Genomic DNA, 16032 nt, shown 5'->3' with positions numbered 1-16032 from the left:
GACTCTACGTCAGCGTCCCCGACCAGCAGCGAGAAGCGTCTTCGCTCGCTGCATCTCCCGAAGCCCCTCACCTCCCTCCTTCAACCTATTGGATCTCCTCCCGTTCAGAATGGGCTCAGGGAGCGGCACAGACTTTCGCCTCTTTGAAGGCGGCTTATCAGATGAACTTCCGCCCGCTCGGGACAAACCGCTCGCCTCTTCTGACAGACCGCTCGCTTCTTGCGACAAGCCGCCCGCTTGCTGCAACAAGCTGCTCGCCTCTTCCGACAAACCGCCCGCTTCTTTGGCCTGCGACAGCCAGCGCTTTCGCTTGCGAGACGAGTCGCCGAGGCTGTCTGCGGCACCATCCGATGGTCCCTCTCCAATGTCTACATGGTCTGGGGCAGACGCAGGCTCCTCACGCGTGTTGTCCGCAGATTGGAATGTGCGAGCGTCGTTTGAGTTCGGTGCAGAGGGCGGAACAGGAGGCTGGCCCGCACGCCGTTCTTCCTCCGGCACAGCATATGAGGGTGTGCCATGCGTCTTTTCTGCCTGCCCCGCTGCAGCAGGCGCGGCAAATACTCCAGGCTCACTGCCATTATCTGGAGCCGACGGTGCAACCTGAGGACCGGGGGCCTCCACCTCCCTGTCGGGCACAGGAGGCTTCTCAGCGATCGGCATGTCGGGCGGATCATTGAGAGGGCCATCGTGTGGGGGAAGTGCTTGAGCTCGGAGTGGAGACTGAGCACGGAATATTTCCGATTCTGATGTAGACGGTACGTCTTGTGCAGGAGGCGGGGCTGGCGCAGCTGATTCGTCCTGCGCCCGCCTCTCCGGCGGTTTAACGCCTGTCGAGGCCAATGCAGACTGGACGTCTTGATCAAAGCTGCTGGACCCTGGCTCGCCGTCAATGATGATCGCGTCTCCCAGGGATTCGATGACGGCAAGCAGCCTCTCGCTAGTAGCGAAACCAATCTTGCTGTCGTTCACAAAGGCAGGAATGCCGACCGGAGCCTCATCGTCAGGGTCGTTGCTAAAATGGCTGTCCGCAATATCTCGCAGCGAAAGGCCCACGGCCAGAAGCACCTGCTCCACAACCTTCAACGCCGCGACCTCTCCGCGCATCCACGGCTTCTGCTCGAGAATACGGAGAAGCGGTTCCAGGCCGTCCGGGTTCCTGTGGACTTCCTCAGGCAGAGTAGGCTCGCCCCACGTCCAAGTCGCCCAAGGTACGGCTTCCAGCAGCTGGGGCAACCAACTGTTAAGCCGATTAGAGCTCCTGGAATACCTCTCGACTGCAGCGTAGTAGTTCAGTATCGCAGCCTGATACCGCTTGTCGAAGTTCATGCCCGCCAAGTACAACACACGCTTCTTCCAGCTCGAAACATCCAGAGGCGCCTTTCCGACATAGCGACCCTTGGCCACCTCCGCCCAGGCCTCCAGCTGGTCATGCGAGTCCATTACGGTGCTGTCGTCGGAATCAGCCAGATCCTGAGCGCCGCTGCTCATCCGGTCCTCCTCGTCACCTCTACGCTCCTCATCCGATGCCTGGTCGCCGGAGGCTCCATCAACCATCCTCTTCCATTTCTCTTCGTCCGTGTCAGAACCCGAGTCACTGGGTGACGCTGTCCGTGCCCTGCGCTTTCCTTTCGCCTTTCGGGACAGAGCGGGCTTCTTGCGCACGGCCTTTGGCTTCGATTCTGTCAGACCGTCAGCGCCATTCGTGCATCAATTAAGGAGCATACTAACTTTTCTGACTTGTCACGCTACTCTGGCCGCCAACGCCTTCCTGCGCGACAGCGTCCTCAGATGACCCTCGCCCTCCCTCTCCGCCCTCCGTCCTCCGCGCAGCTTCCCTTTCCAGCTCCGCCTCTCGCTCCGCCGCGTCTGCGGTCCATCGCGCCTGGTGTTCTTCATACTCCGCAGGCAACAATTCCCAGTCCCCGTCAACCTCGTCGAGGAAGCCCCTGAACCTGAACGACGTCGTACCGTCCTTGCCCTCCTGCAGCTCCCTCCAGAACTGCATGAGACGAATGCAGTTCCCCTTCTTGATCTTCGAGGGGTCCTCGAAGTCGATGTCGTGGAGCCAGTACTGACGATCGAGGCACTTCGGTGACCCTTGGGACTTCAGCCTCGCGTATGGAACTGCGGCCTTCTTCCCATTGGAGGCAGCGGCTTCGAGGAATGGTAAGTTTATTGTTTCCTGTCGTCGAGTACAGGACGCACCATAGTGCACCGTCAGGAACTCCCTGATAGCGTGTTGCCACCACTGCACCGTCTTTCCCTTCGAGGCATTGAGCGCAGAGGTGTCTGGGATTGTCGGTAGGCTGGTCGCCTCATCGAGCTCGAGCACGGAACCGAAGGCGGTCTTCCGTTGGGCCTTGCTCTCCTTGAGAGTCTTGACGGTGACAGCCGGTATGTCTTGATAGATCGCCTTCAGAAAGTTGCTCCAGTCGTACCACAGGCGAGCGGGGTCCCAGTCGGGCTTCTTCATCCGGTCTGAAAACGTCTCCTTGACTCCTTTAATCAGGCTGTGGTCCGACCTGTCATGGAGTGTAAGCGTATGACGCGGTGGCATGGAGACACGCTGCGCACAATCCAAGCACCGGCCCTTGGTCTGTGCTTAATGATCCCCACAAAACCGTCATGTACACGCCTTCCTCGATGAGCATCTTTCTCGCGAAGGCGAGGACCTTTTTGTCGACCGCATTGCCTAGCGACCTAAATGTACGCTGAGACTCCGTGGAAGAGGCGCATGACGGGGAGACTCACGCCGACGGCTTTGAAGGCGGAGTAATCTGTGCTCCTTCCTCGTCTACCAGCGCCCTCAATGCCTCGCCCCTCTTCCGATACTCTGCCTTCTCCTCGTCCGACAACTCATGCCAGGCCCCCCAGCGAGCGAGAGTGTACTTTGGGAGCGGTCCGCTTGTTCCTTCATCGTATGCTCGGCCGTGTACATCGTCCTTGTTTTCTTTCAGCCAGAGGTCGCAGCCTCGGATGTTCACCCGTGAACCGCCTTTCTTCTTCTTCTTTTTCTGAGAATTCTTGACGAGCCATTTGCGGACTACCTGAAAATGCAAATAAGATGCGCTAGAGCTTACCAGCGATGGCGCGGTTACCTCTGACTGGTCTTTCGGGGCGAGGCTTGCTAGCGCACCGAGGGCCATTTTGCGCAGTTCACCGACGGCTTCTTCCACGACATTGTCCTTCTCCGCCTCTTTGGCGAGTCGAAAGGCATTCGTGAAGCCCTCAAGGACGCCCAGCTGGAGCTCGCTGAAATCGACGTCGGTCGCCTTCATGGCTACTGGACTTGGAAGACGAGAGGCGGCGAACTTGCTGGCGAAGGACGGTAACAAGTACTCTTCACAACAGCCGTCACTTCTCGACCGCCATCAGCGGGAGGAGACGCGGAATAATCATTCTGTCATTTTACTGAGCTGCCGCAATCACTCCGTTTGTATGTTACCCGACGTTCTGTCCGACAGCCGATATGCGCAGGGCTGCGCAGCGCATATATCTGGAGATTGCCTCGGCCCGGCGGAACGTGCTCTGCCACGCAGACGGGCTGCCCACGGCAACACACATGGTGTCACGCGATACGCCCTTTCATTTCGGCATCAGTGGATGGATCCAGACCAGGCGATCGGTTTCACCGCGATCGCGCCCAGTTTCACCGCGATCGCGCCCGATCGGCCAAGACTGCGCTTACCCTCCCTCCGCGACTCGATCGACTGGTCAGCCCTTCGCAATGGAGCCCGGTGCATCTCCTGAGTTAACAGGTGAGGCAAGAGTCTTCGTGGGGACACGGTCTAAACAACACATGCTCAAAGAGACGGAGCTGGTCGAAATCACCGCTGCGGTGCTTAGACATGAGACGATGCACGCGATTCGCATGAACATTGAGAGGAATGGGAAACCGGCACCGCCAATGCCATCGTTAGACCCGCCTGGGAGAAGCAGACTCTCAGCAACTTTCAATTTCGAAGTGGCGGTCGCGGCAGTCCTCATCGCCGAAGCTATGGGCAACATCGGTGAGTATTGATGAAATCAATTCGACGATCTCACTGACCTTTAATGGCAGAAACAGTGGACGCCGATGCCGTGCGATATTGCCGTCGAATGACGGCGCTGAGCGACAATCCTAACAAAATGGCGAAGGACAACCAAATCGACGCGCACAGTGCAAAGTTCGAGACGTACGGCACGCCTTGGACGCTTCCGACTGTCCTTGTCGACAAGCACGAGAATGTTCTTCTCTGGTATATTCCCGGCCTTTTATCGCGTGAACGACAGGTTTGTGAATCTGCTTCATCTCCTGTCTACGGCTGAATCCGGTGTAGGAGAAAATGATCGAGTCGATGCTGCGGATCCCGGGTCAATGGCGCGACAACAAACCCAAGTCCGCGAATCTTATTCCAACGCCGAGCTGGCGGGAGCATGAAGAGAACTTCCGTGAAGTGGTGGGAACAGGCCCGCCGGCGGGCACACCTACATTCGCACCGGCGTGGTATCCGAAGATGCCTAAGGTACGCCTCTTCCCCGCCTTCTACATCTCCGATGCTTGAACAACACCAAGGGTCAAGATCCGACAACATCCGCCACTCTGACTGGGAAACGACAGGCGTCCGGCTCCCAATTCCTCCAGGAGATGAGGGAGGTAAATGCGCTTATGTCCGCGGTCATTTCGATCATGCACCCCAACCAATTCGAGCTCGGGATGGAGTGTAGGGCCAAGCTGTCGAAAAAACCCGACCTCGCCAACGTCCTTTCTAAGTGGGGGTCTTGCTTCACAGGTTTCCAGCTCATCTCGAATCGAATTAGCCCCGACCATATTGACCGCGGGACGCCTTATGCCGCCTTCGATGTGTTGGCGACCGTGGGGGATTACACAGGCGGGGAATTTCAGATCCACAACGCGCCTGTTAAAATCAACCAGAGGCCAGGCGGGGTCATTGGGATCGCTGGACACATGCTCCGGCATTCTGTCGGCGAGTTTGTCGGTGATCGAACAACGGTCGCCTGGTTCGAGAAGGACCGCGTATTCACAAACGCAGGTGTGCGAGAGATTTCGTGGAGTACTATAGGGGGCATCATGAAAGGACTGTATGCGTAGGAAGCGTGACGACAAATGGCGTCTATGTAATAGAAGCGATACTGAAATACTACAGGCCGCTCGGCAGGAGCTTGGTGAATGCCGCTCGCGCATCATCAGCTAGACTTTGCCAGAGTGCCGCCTGTCGAAGTGCATAAGACTGCTGTCCTGCCGTGCCCACTTGTCGGCCTTTCCACTGAGTAGCTCTGAACTCGAAGGAGCGAACGGTCTGTTTCATCTCCTCTCCCACTATTGCTGATTGCTCGTTCCAGCGATCAGACTTCGCCTTTTCACGAAGCCAGTTCACCCTATGAACTGAAGCAAGATCAGTTATTGAAAGGTATGGGCGCGCAGATACGTACTTTCCAGCAGCCAATCCGAGTTCTCTGTATCCAAACCAACGTCCACCGACCATATCCAGGACAGGACCTTGTGGCGGGAGTTCCGCTCTGCATTGTCGACAAGATGCGTAGTAGCGTTCAGATCTTCCTTGTAGAGGGGTCGATAGCGCTGCATTACTTCTGGAAGAGTCCGAACCCATGTGTCAAAGGCGTCTCGCTGAACGGTAGACGCGGATGAAGAGGCAGGCGCACTTGGTGCGGCTGGTGAGGTCGGGGCTTGGTCCTTTTGCTTCGCAGCACGCCTCTCTTCCTGGAAACGTCTCTCCATCTCCAAGGACTCTTGGTTAGTTAAGACTAGGCGCTTCATTGTGTTTCTTGCCAGAGAGTACAGACGCGCCTGTTCGGTCGCGGTCCTTGCAATGGCTTGAATCTGCGTCCATGCCCTAGTCTTCGCATGCTGACCATCGCCGTCACGGACATTAGTTCGAAAGACTACCGACTTCAGTCCGATCGCCATTCGCAGGCGGTGAAGAGCATCATTCGCCTGCCCTTCCCGCAGGCGGAGTTCCTGCTCGCCCAGCCTTGTTTTTTTAAGGTCGCGTAGTTTCTGCATTCCCCAAGTTGAGGGAAGAGGTAGCGCAACCGCCTCAGGCTGAATGATGTCCTCCGCCTCGTGAATAACGACAATGGAATCAGCAACGTCAGGATCGCCGTCGATATCTTCCCAATCATCGCCAGTATAGGGCGGAGGAAGTCCTTCAATGTCGTCGCCGGGCCAAATTATGTCCTGATCTTCGGAGTCTTCAGCGGTCCAAAAGGCGCTGGCTTTTGCAGAGAAGCGATCTACGCCTCTCTGCAGCCGGTTCCTCTTGCCGACCAGCTCCAGCTGTGAGGCAAGGAGCGGGTCCTTCTTCTGACGCCTGGCCAGTCCAGAGACTGCTACCCTGGGCATTTGTTAACTGGGAAGGACCTACGCTTAGTATGTCTCTTACTGTTGTTCCTGAAGCGAAAGCCCTTCCGCAAGCCAAGAGGCGAGGCCGGTCTCTTGCTTGAGCCGTCCTTCCTCCTTTTCCAGCAAAAGCTGAATCTCTCGTTTGCTGGGTGCTGAACAAATATCAGCTACAGCGGAGTAATGTGGATTGCTTGTCATACCTTTCTCTTGTGTGATCTCATACGGCTCCATCACGCTCAAATCGGTACGCCTCTTCGCTCGAGCCCTTGCCTCGATGGCCTTCCACTCTCGCAACCGCTCTGGATCACTGGATTCCTCCAGCTTTTTCAGCACGTCCTTTGATATTACACGCTCCGTCGATGCCTCCTTGTATCGCCGTGAAAGCATTTTCACTGTGTCCCAGTTAGCAGCCGTTCTCGTCCGCTTCTCATGACTTACCCATGCCAACAGTCTTCCTCCAATTAGCATCGTTCATGTGGTCGTCAATGACCTCTTTTCGATGGGAGGTTGACATCGCCCTTGTGCTTCCCGATATGCGATTCAGAGGTGACCACAGTGTCTCGATCACCTCCCCGTCTACTCGACCGGCTCCCGGTATAAAGTCTGGGGAGTACTTCGGCAAGCAGTCCCATTGATGCCCGTGGATATGAAACAGCCCGATGCCCCAGTAAATTAGGGCGAGAATCGGCCATAGAAGATATTCCTCGGCCTTGGTGAACCGTCCGACCACCTTCTTGCTGTATTGACAGGCGATGTCATACATTATGATGAATATCCCCAAGCCTTGATAGAAACGAAGAGCCTGAGACAGCGCGTAGTCCATGTTCATTTGCCTGCGAGTGACAGTTTAGTCGAAGAAGCGCACTGACCCTGAACGACAGACCGTTCGCCTTTCTGAAAGTCAACCACAGCGTGAGGCACGAAACAGCCGTGCCGCCCGCAGGCTACCGCACCAATCCCAGTGGCTTCCATATCGTGTCTGTCCGCATTTGCTTGGCTTACGGCTCGATGGGCGTGACAACTCGATTTCTGCCGCCTCTCAGTGTGCGCCTCTCTACTGAACGGAAGCGGCCTACCTCACGATCGTCTACCGCCTCTTTCAGATGGCGCTTGTATGGGTCGTCGGTGACCATAAAGCCATGACCATCAGCCAAAGACACATCTTCTCGAGGGTTTCGCATCTTGAGATGCTCGGCGCTGAAATTTCCGTCCATGACGAATGTTTGCGTGAATTTCCACCTTCAATCTGTCAGCCAGCGGCCTGTCTCCAGGGGTGAATTACAAACTGGTTGGGGTCTTGCTGCCAGTCGTCTTTGAGGTTTATACCCGGCCTTGGACAAGCGACGCATCCAAAGGCGAGATCACCAGGCCCTACTGTGCCTCGACCATGACCGTAGCCATGCCACTTCCTATACTTGAGGTTTCGCCATTGACGACTGGCTCGAAGGAGCTCTCGGTATCGGTCCTAGTGCACAATCAGAGCACTGCAAGATTAGTGACGCAGACGACCTACGGCGACATGAGTGGGGAACGCGTTGTTGGTGAGACGACGTAGTCTTTCAAAGTAGCTTTGAGCGGCGATACCAGAGATCTTGTTGGCAAGCAAGAAATCGTCCAATACGTGGAAGGTAAAGGCGGTCCGGGGCGCAAGCATGGAGGCGGGGTAGAGACCGAGGGAGAGAAGCTGAATGCTTTTTTCAGGTGGTTCGTTGCACTGACAGAACATTACGCGAATTGTGTGCACGCCAGTCACGTCAACAACTGTGAGCTTCTGGCAGAGGTCATCTCCGCTGATGAGTTCAAAAACGCGGCATCGAGCGCCTCCATGACCCAGGAAGAGGCGTGCACCCACAGCGTAGAGCGAGCTAGCCTGAAAATATCCTAATACGCCAAGCTCAGCAGACGCATTGTGAAATAAAGGTACATACCTTCCTCATAGGGTATGGGTCCCTGGTTAGTTGACGGCTCTGCTCTACTTGCCAACATCTCGCTCTCGACATCCTCCCACTCTCCTGCGTCGCTTCTGCTGTCCTCGGGTTCCTCGGGTGCTGGTCCGCTGGAGAGATTGGTTCCGTCCACGGGTATCCACTTCTCAATCCGGTGGAGGTAATTTCGGTTGTGCTCACTCAGGCAGCAAGCCGTGCAAAAGCTCGGCCGAGCGAAGCAGTCAATGCACCGCCAAGGACTCCACTCCGCATTGCACCCGGAGCACTGTCGCCTTTCCCGTGGACCCTCTAGATCGACCAGGAGTTGAAGAAATGCATCTCGCCGCGGAAGCCATTGGCGCATGAAATCAGCCTGGGTCTGGTGGACATGAATGAGCTCGAAGAAAGTCTGTCCGATGACGCCACTTATGGAGCCGGATGCTTTCGTCTTTGCTCGCTTCTTCGGACGACCTTTGAGCAAATGGGCATTCTCTGGAGCCCCAAAGTCGAAGACGGGTATGTCGTTTGATGTTTCTCCAAGCTGTCTAGATGGCCGTGATGGCCCCGGGTCGGATGGCTCTGCATCGGACACAGCGGGTTCTCTGTGCTTCGCAAATTCAGCGGAGACCAAACGATATCTCTTGCCTTTCGAGGTTTGCGTCACGACGGTGCGCACGGCCTTCGGCTCGACGGAGAGCTCAACCTTACGCCACTTTCTTGACACCATGGTGAGAGAAGAATGCACTGAGGCTCTGGGGTGTACGAGCGGAGCATCATCACATCTACATGGCAGCAACTGATTGGATACTCGAGCCTTGTAAGAGTATTGGCAGACCGAGCGTTGGTTCGCTGGCGAGAGGCGTAGTACAGCCCGTAGCAGAGAGGCGATGCGCCTCTCAAACTCGGGCTTGCACTGGCGCGAAGCAAGCTCGCCTCTCTTTTCTGGAGCTGAGGACATCCACTATACATACTTGAATATGAATATGTTTAATGCAACCGAAATGATGCTTTGAGTCGATGAAATACATTGTACGATGTAATGTACGCCTCACTCTATCTCCTGCTCCTGCTCTACTCCCCTGATGTCCTGCTCCTCCTCGAATGCCTCTTGAAGATATGCGTTAATCAATTCTCGCTGTCCCTCATCATCGACAGGAATGACGATGAACCACGCAAATACCTCACCCTGCTCACGGGAGAGCGTCTTCCAGGCAACAACGAAGGAGTCAAAGTGCCCCACATTCGACTCCTGACGAACCCTATTCGAGGTGAGCAGGATCCAATGAATTGCAGACGGTACTCACCAGGGATTTCCAGGCGCCTCTGGGATACCGGTCGATCCCAGGAAATAAGGCTCCATATCGTCGATGCAAGCCTGAATCCGCGTCAGGACGGGCATCACACGGTGCAGCGCGGCGCCACCGTTGTCCACGTCGCGCATGGGCGGGAAGTAAAGCGGCATGTGGAAGATGCCGGGTCGACGAACGTGTCGCACGTACGGAGGGGGCAAGTACGGCGGTGGCGGCAGCTCGTTGCCCGCAGTGACTGGGAGATCAAGTCAGCAGGAAACGGTAAAAACGCAAGGTACGTTACGTACCTGGAGCGTGGCCGCTTGACACGCCAATCGCAGCGGAGGCAGAAGACTCCGCTGCAGCCCGCAGTACGCCCAGCGGAACCAGCCGGTCTCGCAGCTCTGCGTCGCCCACCGTCGACAGTCCAGCGGCGGGCGGGTGTGGCACAACGGTGGTAGGGAGCGGCGCTGTAGAGTTGCGACCTCGAGAGGCGACGACGGGGTCTGCGTACGGCGCAAACACTTGCGGAGACGCCACGTCACCGCGCCCCGCTGCAGAGGAAGAAGACGCGTCAGTGACAAGCAGAACACCTGCAGAAACGACTTACCTGCGGTACGCAAAGTGGGCGCTGCCGGCGCAGAGCAACCACGGCTCGCGTGCGCAGCGTTGCCGCAGGCTGAGAAGGCGGAAGTGAGCACGGAGTGCCGCAATCGAAACCGCACTCACCGTCAGTCAGCGCAGCCTGCACTGTGTCTAGCGACGCAGCTGCAGGCAATGTTGCCGCAGCAACACGTGTACTGCCGCCTGAAAGAGGCCGTGCATCAAAGGTGGTGGAGGAATGAAGGAAGGTGTAGCACGTACCTTCCCAGAGCTCGCTCTGCGCTCGAGAGAGAGGCGCAGCGGCGCGCGGCGCCGCCACGTCATCGCGACGGACCGGCAGCGTTGCCGCCTGCTGGCGGTGAGCTGGCAGCATTGGTGGGCGGGACGTTCGACAGCGGGGCGAGCCAGACGCGTGGACGGACTCACCTGGATGCTGAGCAGGGCCCCCGGCCTGTAGAAGAGGCGTTTGTGGGCCGGTGGCGCCTTGGAGACGCGAAGGGAGGATCAGCAGCGCAGAGAAACCGTCAAAAAAGGATGTACCGCGTTCCACAGCGTGTCCAACGTGCTGAGACACGTTGGAAGCTGGCTCGGGCATGGCGTCCGACGCGCCTGGACTGGTTCAGAACGCAGAGATCGCCGGAAGATTGAAAAAACGTACCTGGGAAGGGTACGCACGTCTCTTGCTCCCAAGAGACGCGTGTAGGCGCGTCTCCGTCCTCCCGACGTGTAGCGAGCCCGTCCGTCTGGTTGCTGGAGGAATCCGCCACGGGCGGATTGTGTTGGGTTTTGTCCGCGGTCGCCGCTGGAGAGCGGGCTTGAGAGACCTCGAATGCGGCCGGCGCAGACACGGCGCGAGTGTGCCGCCTGGAGGCGTGAACTACGCGCGGTATGTCGAGGGTGGATGGTTCAGACATGCAGAGGCCAATGTATATCGTGTGAGCAGACGTGGGGGTGGTTTCGAGTGCAGAGGATGAGAGGAGGAGAAGCAGAGAGAGACGAAAAGAGGCGTGAAACGGCTGGTCGATCTGGCGCCCGATCGGATCTGAACCAGGCGCTTATGTTCGAAAAGCGGGCGGTTTCTTCAAAACCGGCTCTCACCGCTGCAGGCGGGCATCGGCTGTGTCTATGGGCATTCAGGGACCCGAGATCGGGTCGTGAATGCTCATAGACGCGGCCGACATTGGATGGACATCCCACAAGCCCTGGCTGGGCATGAGTAGCCATCCGACGTCGGTTGCCCTATGCGCGTCGGGGCAAACGAGCTCGGATTTACCAATGTTCATTGGTTAAACCGATGCTCGGTAGAGACAATGACCATTGGGTGAATTGATGCTCGGTGGACTCAATGCTCATTGAGTCAACCGAGCATCAATTGCACAATGGGTACGTCCGTATGTCTGTACGCCTCTTCAATAAGCTGACTCGAGTACTCAATGCACATTGAGCCATCCGACGTCGTGTCACGGATAACCATAGCACAAGAAATGTATTGTTTGATTAGCGTAGTTTACTGACCCGTCGGCCGACCCAATGCTCATGCGTCTAAACGACCGTCGGCCCACGAAAGACCGTCAGCCGTCGGCCGGCCTCGGTTGTCCAACGACACTTCGGTTTTTTCCCAGTCGGCTGGCCTATGGTCATAGGCAAATCCGCTGAATGGGCTCCCTTCGCCTGCCTGACCGCCTGGCCGACCGCCTGACCGCTTGCCCACTTGTCCGCGTGCTCGTGTCCCCGCTCATCCTCCCGCCCTGCTGCTAGCCTGTATACGCGGACGGATGCATGAGCATTCATGGACTGGCATGCACCAGCTCTCCTCACCTTCTTGAGTCTCCACACCCAGCCTCCTCCTCGTCCTTCCTATTTCCCCTCCACTCGGTCAGAACACCTGCGTCACGACACATGGCTTCTTGAGGAGCGAGTCGAGGCATCACAGGCACGACACAGCCGAGGTTGGAGAATTCCTTCAGACTCGCATGGGTTGAGTAGGAGTAAGTTCTAAGCACCCACATTGGTGGATGAACGTTGAACGTTGAACGTTGAATGTTGAGCGTGTGGCTTATGTTTGCAAAAGTCTTGTCACGGCGCCAAAATCAAAAAAGTTCGCACGAAGCGACCTCTGCGACCTCTTGCTCAGAATCGCTGTTTCTCGCTCAATTCTCAATGTATCGGCTCGGTAACTACAGCGTTCGATTCGCCTCGGTGAGACGCAGCACCTGGTATAGAGAACACGGCATGATTCGCGAAACTCAAAATCTTGATTTTCGGGTGCGCGCGAAAAGGAGAACAGCGGCGGCAAGCGGAGGAGAGGTCAGGGAGCTTCGGGAATGGCTGGGGCATGTTTGGTTGGGTATCATGCAGTGCCCAACAATGTGATTGTGAGTTTTCATTGCTTTGCTCTGTCGTACTCACCAGCGCCCAGTCGCCTATGAGGTCTTCGGCGCGAAACACGCAGAGCCCACCCGGCTCTCATCATATCTACCCAATTTCTATGCCTTTCAATGCCTCTCAGTAGGCTGCAGTACACTGCATCGAAGACAGCAAGAAGGACAAGGTCTTCTTGACCTCGTAGGCCCACTCGTTCGCCGGCCTGCGCAGCAACAAAAGTTGGCAACTGCAAGTGCAGTGTACGGCAGAAAGGCTTGGCGGTAGTCTGCATAGCTCACCTGGGCCTGTACAGTTGTGTTCGAGTATCCACGAGAGGTATGCAGCACAATTTTGCACCGCTGAGATACCTTCCCGTGATGGTGCGGCAACCGGGGCAACTGCCAGTGACATTCCCAGCTCATTTTTCTCGGGAGCCACAGACTCCTGGCCATCACCAATCCTCGAAGCACCTTTGTAGGCATGCCCTGGACAAGGTTTGGGAGGCGGAGGCAATGGCAACGGCGAGTCCGGGGCGGTCTGAGGCTGAGAGGACATCGAAGTCTTCCGAGATGTGCGTGACCTCCCTGACTTCCGCTTCGATTTGTTTCGTTAATCTGCCATATAATATAGAAGGAGTGTGTAGAGTGTACGCGTGAATGTGGTACGGTAGGGTAGAGTATGTGCAGTGTCAAGTTTAACTTGCAAACACCGACTCGGCTGTGCAGCGATCCTTATGCTGGGTGCAATCCCAGCCGTACACGTAACCGCAGGGCTTTCTCTCTCAACAGCGCAAACATATAGGTTGACCATCGCCATGTCACGCAATAGCTAGGCTACATAACAGAAATATATTGTTGTTCAAGTCGTCAGGGCACAGGTCATTCCCGAAGCTCCCTGACCTCTCCTCCGCTCGCCGCCGCTGTTCTCCTTTTCGCGTGCACCCGAAAATCAAGATTTTGAGTTTCACGAATCTTGCCGTGTTCTCTATACCAGGCGCTGCGTCTCAGCGAGATGATTTGAACGCTGTAGTTGCCGAGCGGATACATTGAGAATTGAGCAAGATGTCGTGTTTCACGCCGAAGACCTCGCAGGCAACTGGGGGCAGGTGAGTACAACAGATCGGAGCGGTCAAAACTCACCATCACATCTTTGAGCACTGCACACTACCCAACCAGACATATCCCAGCCATTCCCGACGCTCTCTGACCTCTCCTCCGCTCGCCGCCGCCGTTCTCCTTTGCGCATGCACCTGAAAATCGAGATTTTGAGTTTCGCGAAGTTCGCCATGTTCTTCATACCAGGTGCTGCGTCTCACCAAGACGAATCGAACGCTGTAGTTGCCGAGCCGATACGTTGAAAATTGAGCGAGAAACGGTGATTCTGAGCAAGAGGTCGCAGAGGTCGCGTCGTGCGAACCTTTTGTGGTTTTGGCGCTGCGACAAGACTTTTGCAAACAGCAATAATCACTCGGCCTCCCGTAGGAGCCAAAGCAACCGCTCGCATGCTTCACAAGAAAGAGTGTTTTCCAATTCCGATGAGCTGCAGTAGCTTGACGGTTTTGTCTACGCCGAGGCATATGTTAGGGTTAGTTATTTTGACCCCATTATGTGGCACATCAACCACCTTGACCAAGTACTTAAAGCAATCATCTCGTCAGGGATCACTCTCTCGCCCCCGAAATGCCATTTTGGCTATACGTCTATCCTCCTGCTCGGACAGAAGGTCAAGGCTAGGCTTCTCTACCCATCGGGAGAAAGTATGCGCGGTGATGGAACTTGCCCGTCCCAAGCGTGTCTCCGACCTGCAAACCTTCCTAGGCATGATGGTGTACTTCACGGCCTACATACCTTATTATTCCTTCGTTGTCTCTCCGCTGTTCGAGCTCCTGAAACAGGACCACAAGTGGGCCTGGACGGCCGAATGCGAGGTAGCGTGGCACCGGACTCAAGAAGCCCTCCAATCCGCTCCGGTCCTGGCCCATGCAGTTCCCAACCAACCTTACCGTCTTTACACCGACACTTCCGACATAGTGTTGGGCACCTGCCTCCAACAAGTCCAGTCCATTCAAGTTTGCGATCTCCGGGGAACTCGCGCATATGACCGACTAGCCAAAGTGTTCGAGGAAAAAGTGGTGGTTCCATCATTGGTCACCAAGATATCGCGCAAGTTTGATGATCAGCCTGCGCCAGGCGTCTGGGCTTCCACTTTGGACGACACTGCCATCCAAGTGGAACGCGTTATCGCCTATTGGAGTAGAACCTGTAAGCCGGCGGAAAGGAATTATTCAGCAACGGAGCGAGAAGCGTTAGCGGCGGAAGAAGGACTTGTATGGTTCCAACCATTCATCGAAGGAGAACAAGTCACCCTAGTCACCGACCACGTGGCCCTGCAATGGGCCCGGATGTACGAGAATACCAACCGCCGTCTGGCGGCTTGGGGGGCTGTCTTCGCGGCATTCATGCCTAAGCTCGACATCGTGCATCGAGCGGGAAGAGTTCACCCCAACGTCGACCCGCTGTCTCGACTACCGAGGGATCCCCCGCCTCATCAATCGCCGCTCCAAGATTTCTCGGTTCCTATCGTCACCGACCCTTCAGAACGAGCCCCGGCAGTGCGAATGACCGCTTCAGCATCACTCCTCCAGTCATGGGAAGACGTACTGGACTCCACCCCTCCTTCCGGCTGGTTCTCCAACACCCGCGCTGATGATTCGAGTCTCAGCGTGGGGGGCGAGCGACTGGAAGTGTTAGAAGACGCCGAGACTTCGAACGAAACAGGAACGATAGACCCACTTCGACATCCACACACATCCCCAGAGGAAGACCCCCACGAGGCAGAGGATCGGAGCTACTCGAATGCGAGAGGAATGCCTCTTCGTCCGAGACCCGATGCCTCTGTTCACCAGATTAGTACCAAACGGAACGACCCGGACGTGAGAGGAACGCCTCTTCGTTCGAAAGTCGATGTTCTCGCTCACCGCGTCAGTACTCGAGAAACGTCGTCGCCTAAGCAATCAGTCAAGCAAAATGGACAAGTGCAAGACCCGTTGCAGTCCCAGACGACCGAGCTCAAAACTGACCCAAGCACGTTGTATCTCCCTGAGGACGACGTGTCTCCTCCGTCCATGCTCATAGAAATGAGCCACGAGTATCGCGACAAGTTCGTGAAGGGATACCTGAAGGACACCCTCTTCCGGGACAAGTGGAAGAAAGCCAACGAACCAGGTGTGAAGAGGTTCGCAGGCCAATGCTTCTTCACGGATCAGCAAGGACTGCTATACCTACGTATTGGATCGGATCCTGCGAGATTATGTGTTCCGCGAGCTGAGATATTTCCGTTAATTGCTCGAATCCACGACTCGCCCTATGAATCCGCACATGAAGGACCGTCCAAGCTAGCTATGAGGATCAGCAACCGTTTCTTTTGGCCCTCTCTAAGAAGGGACGTCCGAGATTACGCGATGTCCTGTGACATCTGCCAGAAGACC

General features: G+C 56.2%; 3 protein-coding genes across 3 annotated transcripts; all 3 read right to left on the bottom strand.

The window, feature by feature from the left end:
• Nucleotides 1-9: 9 nt before the first annotated feature.
• B0H18DRAFT_1125279 (uncharacterized protein) lies at nucleotides 10-3278 on the bottom strand (the record flags this gene model as incomplete). The annotated part of the gene is made up of 6 exons (XM_048034988.1): nucleotides 10-1679; nucleotides 1729-2154; nucleotides 2206-2522; nucleotides 2575-2700; nucleotides 2752-3047; nucleotides 3099-3278. The coding sequence occupies 6 exons, from the start codon at nucleotides 3276-3278 to the stop codon at nucleotides 10-12; spliced, it is 3015 nt and encodes a 1004-aa protein (XP_047886806.1).
• Nucleotides 3279-5162: 1884 nt separating this feature from the next.
• On the bottom strand, nucleotides 5163-8659 carry B0H18DRAFT_824213 (uncharacterized protein; the record flags this gene model as incomplete). The annotated part of the gene is made up of 11 exons (XM_048039329.1): nucleotides 5163-5386; nucleotides 5434-5629; nucleotides 5768-6356; nucleotides 6405-6516; nucleotides 6565-6756; nucleotides 6803-7197; nucleotides 7248-7393; nucleotides 7441-7603; nucleotides 7651-7829; nucleotides 7878-8185; nucleotides 8341-8659. Coding segments are annotated over 11 exons (2823 nt in total), but the record flags the coding sequence as incomplete, so codon positions are not given.
• Nucleotides 8660-9337: 678 nt separating this feature from the next.
• On the bottom strand, nucleotides 9338-11095 carry B0H18DRAFT_1125276 (uncharacterized protein; the record flags this gene model as incomplete). The annotated part of the gene is made up of 8 exons (XM_048034987.1): nucleotides 9338-9548; nucleotides 9594-9834; nucleotides 9887-10132; nucleotides 10189-10257; nucleotides 10308-10385; nucleotides 10443-10544; nucleotides 10608-10790; nucleotides 10840-11095. 8 exons carry the CDS (start codon nucleotides 11093-11095, stop codon nucleotides 9338-9340), a joined length of 1386 nt encoding a protein of 461 aa, XP_047886804.1.
• Nucleotides 11096-16032: the final 4937 nt, after the last annotated feature.

Source organism: Fomitopsis serialis, assembly GCF_022376445.1.
Source record: "Fomitopsis serialis strain Sig1Antser10 chromosome Unknown B0H18scaffold_149, whole genome shotgun sequence".
Classification (NCBI taxonomy): domain Eukaryota; kingdom Fungi; phylum Basidiomycota; class Agaricomycetes; order Polyporales; family Fomitopsidaceae; genus Fomitopsis; species Fomitopsis serialis.
The sequence above is the reverse complement of the archived record's forward strand: the minus strand, read 5'-3'. Positions and strand labels throughout refer to the sequence as shown.